The sequence below is a fragment of the Schistocerca nitens genome, chromosome 2 (genome assembly GCF_023898315.1).
Source record: "Schistocerca nitens isolate TAMUIC-IGC-003100 chromosome 2, iqSchNite1.1, whole genome shotgun sequence".
NCBI lineage: Eukaryota > Metazoa > Arthropoda > Insecta > Orthoptera > Acrididae > Schistocerca > Schistocerca nitens.
The window spans coordinates 735,884,975-735,890,974 of NC_064615.1; the positions used below are offsets into that span (position 1 = coordinate 735,884,975).

The 6,000-nt window shown below is 40.7% G+C and overlaps 1 protein-coding gene across 1 annotated transcript in view; it reads right to left on the reverse strand.

The window, feature by feature from the left end:
- Positions 1 to 4,466, reverse strand: part of LOC126236945 (esterase FE4-like) — a 102,137-nt gene extending 97,671 nt beyond the window's left edge. The window contains exon 1 of the mRNA XM_049946639.1: positions 4,355 to 4,466. Coding sequence (XP_049802596.1) covers positions 4,355 to 4,423 — 69 coding nt within the window. The 5' untranslated portion in view covers positions 4,424 to 4,466. The remainder of the gene's footprint in view (positions 1 to 4,354) is intronic.
- Between the last annotated feature and the right edge of the window lie 1,534 nt (positions 4,467 to 6,000).

The window sequence follows — 6,000 nt, forward strand, 5'->3', positions numbered from 1 at the left end:
TATGTAAATGAGTTCATTATTGAGGAACACACATTCTCAACATCTACATCTACATCTACATGCTTACTCTGCAATTCACATTTAAGTGCTTGCCAGAGGGTTCATCGAACCACAATCATACTATCTCTCTACCATTCCACTCCCGAACAGCGCGCGGGAAAAACGAACACCTAAACCTTTCTGTTCGAGCTCTGATTTCTCTTATTTTATTTTGATGATCATTCCTACCTATGTAGGTTCGGCTCAACAAAATATTTTCGCATTCGGAAGAGAAAGTTGGTGACTGAAATTTCGTAAATAGATCTCGCCGCGACGAAAAACGTCTTTGCTTTAATGACTTCCATCCCAACTCGCGTATCATATCTGCCACGCTCTCTCCCCTATTACGTGATAATACAAAACGAGCTGCCCTTTTTTGCACCCTTTCGATGTCCTCCGTCAATCCCACCTGGTAAGGAGCCCACATCGCGCAGCAATATTCTAACAGAGGACGAACGAGTGTAGTGTAAGCTGTCTCTTTAGTGGACTTGTTGCATCTTCTAAGTGTCCTGCCAATGAAACGCAACCTTTGGCTCGCCTTCCCCACAATATTATCTATGTGGTCTTTCCAACTGAAGTTGTTCGTAATTTTAACATCCAGGTACTTAGTTGAATTGACAGCTTTGAGAATTGTACTATTTATCGAGTAATCGAATTCCGACGGATTTCTTTTGGAACTCATGTAGATCACCTCACACTTTTCGTTATTTAGCGTCAACTGCCACCTGCCACACCATACAGAAATCTTTTCTAAATCGCTTTGCAACTGATACTGGTCTTCGGATGACCTTACTAGGCGGTAAATTACAGCATCATCATCGAACAACCTAAGAGAGCTGCTCAGATTGTCACCCAGGTCATTTATATAGATCAGGAACAGCCGAGGTCCCAGGACGCTTCCCTGGGGGAACACATGATATCACTTCAGTTTTACTCGATGAGTTGACGTCTATTACTACGAACTGCGATCTTCCTGACAGGAAATCACGAATACAGTCGCACAACTGAGACGATACCCCATAGGCCCGCAGCTTGATTAGAAGTCGCTTATGAGGAACGGTGTCAAAAGCTTTCCGGAAATCTAGAAATACGGAATCAACTTGAGATCCTCTGTCGATAGCGGCCATTACTTCGTGTGAATAAAGAACGATGTTTTCTGAAAGCATGCAGATTACGTATCAATAGATCGTTCCCTTCGAGGTGATTAATAATGTTTGAATACAGTATATGCTCCAAACCCTACTGCAAACCGACGTCAATGATATAGGTCTGTAGTTCGTTGGACTACTCCTACTACCCTTCTTAAACACTGGTGCGACCTGCGCAATTTTCCAATCTATAGGTACAGATCCATCGGTGAGCGAGCAGTTGTATATGATTGCTAAGTAGGGAGCTATTGTATCAGCGTAATCTGAAAGGAACCTAATCGGTATACAATCTGGACCTGAAGACTTGCCCGTATCAAGCGATTCGAGTTACTTCGCAACCCCTAAGGTGCCTACTTCTAAGAAACTCATGCTAGCAGCTGTTCGTATTTCAGATTCTGGAACATTCCATTCGTCTTCCCTGGTGAAGGAATTTCGGAAAACTGCGTTCAATAATTCCGCTTTAGCGGCACATCTTGCTAGCTATTATAAAAATTATTAATGAATGAATCTAAAGAATATATTGTTGGTCAACCACTTCCACACTGTAAAGGAATTTCTCAGTAGAGACAATTGATGAATATATAGTATCAAATAACGAGCATTACGTAAATGTTGTGTAGTGTTTAATGACAGCATGAGAACTAGCTTACGCGCTTCCGTACAAATGCATTTCAATATTTGTCTCAAGTTTGTTAATAATTTTTAAATCAAAATGTGTTTCAAATGGGGTATATTATTTCTTCCACATCTCTGGGGACCATCCCTCTTAGAATGTGAGGAAAGAACATTCGCATATCCGTTCATTTTCGTATCTCATAGTTCGGTTTTTACGACTTCTTTTATATCTTTGTGTAATTTTTCACTTCGAATCTACTGGACAACAAATATATCTGTAGTTCGATGGATTACTCCTACTACCCTTCTTAAACACTGGTGCGACCTGCGCAATTTTCCAATCTGTAGGTACAGATCTATCGGTGAGCGAGCAGTTGTATATGATTGCTAAGTAGGGAGCTATTGTATCAGCGTAATCTGAAAGGAACCTAATCGGTATAGAATCTGGACCTGAATACTTGCCCGTATCAAGCGATTCGAGTTGCTTCGCAACCCCTAAGGTGCCTACTTCTAAGAAACTCATGCTAGCAGCTGTTCGTGTTTCAAATTCTGGAATATTCCATTCGTCTTCCCTGGTGAAGGAATTTCGGAAAACTGCGTTCAATAACTCCGCTTTAGCGGCACATCTTGCTAGCCATTATAAAAATTATTAATGAAGGAATCAACCACTTCCACTCTGTAAAGGAATTTCTCAGTAGAGACAATTGATGAATATATTGTATCAAATAACGAGCATTACGTAGATGTTGTGTAGTGTTTAATGACAGCATGAGAACTAGCTTACGCGCTTCCGTACAAATGCATTTCAATATTTGTCGCAAGTTTGTTAATAATTTTTAAATCAAAATGTGTTTCAAATGGGGTATATTATTTCTTCCACATCTCTGGGGACCATCCCTCTTAGAATGTGAGGAAAGAACATTCGCATATCCGTTCATTTTCATATCTCATAGTTCTGTTTTTACGACTTCTTTTATATCTTTGTGTAATTTTTCACTTCGAATCTACTGGACAACAAATATATCTACGAATCTGTCTATCTATGGCAATAGTGACTTAAGATTTTGTATCGTGTAATGAAACTGACAGGTGCTAATAGTGAAATCAGAGAAGAGTAATAGAAATAGTCGAATACATGGAAACTTTGGAGTGGTATATTACATCGAATGTAAATATAAAACATCAAAATCTGTCTACTGTGTGGGAGATATTGATACATAGTGAGAACACTTGAGAGCTCATTAAAAGTGGCACCCCTGTAGGTGACAAGCTGTTAGGAACCGCAAAATATTGCGACGTCACAATTTTAATAACTGAGGAGAAAAAATATTAGAAAACTTGTTTGTAGATATAAGGAAAATAGTTATAACTTGTTCATTCCAGCCCTCGTTTCCTCGTAGCTGTTATTCATAAAATGACAATACAGATGAATCACTTTATGGGATAATAATACTGCTGATCAGCTCACCAATTTGCGTTTCAGAAAGGGTCGTGAGTCTGAACTCGTCATTTCAATCTTAGAGTGTGAGAATTAGAAACATTGGGACACTGCAGTAAGCATAGGCTTAGCATGGTTTGACACCGACCAAGTGTGTCAGCAATTCTTGCCTGTGGCCGACAGGATAACGTATCGTGGATACGGTTGCCCAAGGACCTGCTTCCACGTATTAACATGTATTCAGAATGAGATTTTCACTCTGCAGCGGAGTGTGCGCTGATATGAAACTTCCTGGCAGATTAAAACTGTGTACCCGACCGAGACTCGAACTCGGGACCTTTGCCTTTCGCGGGCAAGTGCTCTACCAACTGAGCTATCGAAGCACGACTCACGCCCGGTACTCACAGCTTTACTTTTGCCAGTACCTCGTCTCCTATCTTCCAAACTTTACAGAAGCTCTCCTGCGAAACTTGCAGAACTAGCACTCCTGAAAGAAAGGATATTGCGGAGACATGGCTTAGCCACAGCCTGGGGAATGTTTCCAGAATGAGATTTTCACTCTGCAGCGGAGTGTGCGCTGATATGAAACTTCCTGGCTTCGGTAGCTCAGTTGGTAGAGCACTTGCCCGCGAAAGGCAAAGGTCCCGAGTTCGAGTCTCGGTCGGGCACACAGTTTTAATCTGCCAGGAAGTTTCAACATGTATTCAGTTGTATCAAACAAGGAACGCTTCGTTTATATGTAAGAGACTTCACGTTGTCACGTAATGAAACGATTTTGGTATTATTGGTTTACCTGCGTGGTCTCTGTGAAAGTTATTCAAGGAGGATGCCGCAGTAACAAAAAAATTGAACTGCTGAACTAATGCGAGGAAGCAGTTTGATACAAGCACTCAAAAACTCTTCAGATATAAATTGCTTGCTTTCTACTTGCAGCAGTACACAGACATTCGACATTGTCTCCATTTATGGCAGCATTTTATGTCATTAACTTACATCTGAGTTGAAAGATCAAATATTTCCTCAATAGTACCAGATATCAAGAAATAATAATATCGTCTGACGACATCAACGGTAACAGTAATAAATTACGATAAGCAGTATGTAGGTAACTTACAAGTATTAGGCTTGGAACTAATGCGAAATGCATTAGTTGTGCTAAACGAGAAGCTGATATGGTAACCATGTTGACCGAGAGACGATGTCCTTCGACTGTAACTACTGAGAGCTGAGCTTAATACAGGCTCCTATTTCTCACAGATAACCCCTCTTATCATGAGACAAATGCTCAAGAAGTCGATCAAAAAATATATCGCAGCCTGTATCGCTACACAGATCGCTACGCAAATGAACAAAGAAAAGGAACATGATAATCGACTGAAGATTTCCAAAACCAAGAATGCGGACGAAAAAGCAAAAGACACATGTAGTGTACACTGGGGATGCTAAAACAACTAATCTACATTGGAATAAGCAAATAAAGGCAACGAAACAGAAATCATTATATTGTTTATATGATAAAGACAGGGAAAAAAAGGTTTTACCTCCGGCAGCAAAATTTTAGTTCAATTTGTAAATTGAGCAAAGGAACTGAGAGAAATGTATTCAAGTATCTACTGACTCCAAAGAAAAGTAAAAGCAAAAGTGACGAAAAGAAACATTCACTTGTCACTTGTCAAATAGTTACTCCTCTATGAAAAGAATCTTCCTTTACGTTTCACTTACATTTTATTCTGGGAGTCAGATATTACTCCACATGAAAACTATCGACTAAATATCGCAGTTAAAACAGAATGCAGCAAATGGTACCCTTTAGTTTAGTGAATTATTGCATTCAGATTCGGCAGTCGGCTTCGCTACAATGTGCGTTCCCTAAAACTCTAGTAGATGTGGTTTGCCGGTACCTTCCATGTAACTGAGAATGATGAACGACGTGTGCCGTTGACATGGATGTGGTACTGAGACAGAGAAACTTGTTACAAACATGCTGTGTAGATCATTCGAATGGCATCAAAGGGTTCCAGAGCTTAGTGCCTTGAGCGCTAGTTGCAGTCTGGAACCGCAAGACCGCTACGGTCGCAGGTTCGAATCCTGCCTCGGGCATGGATGTTTGTGATGTCCTTAGGTTAGTTAGGTTTAAATAGTTCTAAGTTCTAGGGGACTAATGACCTCAGCAGTTGAGTCCCATAGTGCTCAGAGCGATTTGAACCATTTGAACCTTGAGCGCTAGCTCCATAACGCAATGCAAAGACGTTCAGAACTGTCTCAGGACATTTCCTGAAAATCTAACACAGTACGGAAACGTCCCACCTACCTTCCACTGTCACATTCTTCAAAAAATTATGTCCTCTATTCGAAATCTTCTTGAAGCAATTTAGGAGTTTGCACATAAGAGATGGCGGCTCTCGACATACATACGAGCAACTGCCAATTGGACTCGAACACTTGCTGAGAAGCTTCCAGACTGAAATATGAAGTATACAATTCGTGACCAAAAGTGTTTGTACGTGATGTCCTGGAGTGTACCTTCACGTTTCGGTGTGGACAGGGCCAATTTAATGTAGTGTGGAGCTCGCTTCATTGATGAACAGCAGGGATGTTGTTGAGTTATACTTATGGTTCATTGTTTATTTTGGTTTACAAAAGACGATCGCTCACCAGCAGATTGACACATAAACAACTCCTATGGATATCTGATCAGAAGTATGCGGACATCCCTATGTGGTGCAGAACTGAACACTCAGTGGTACGAGATGTGGACCT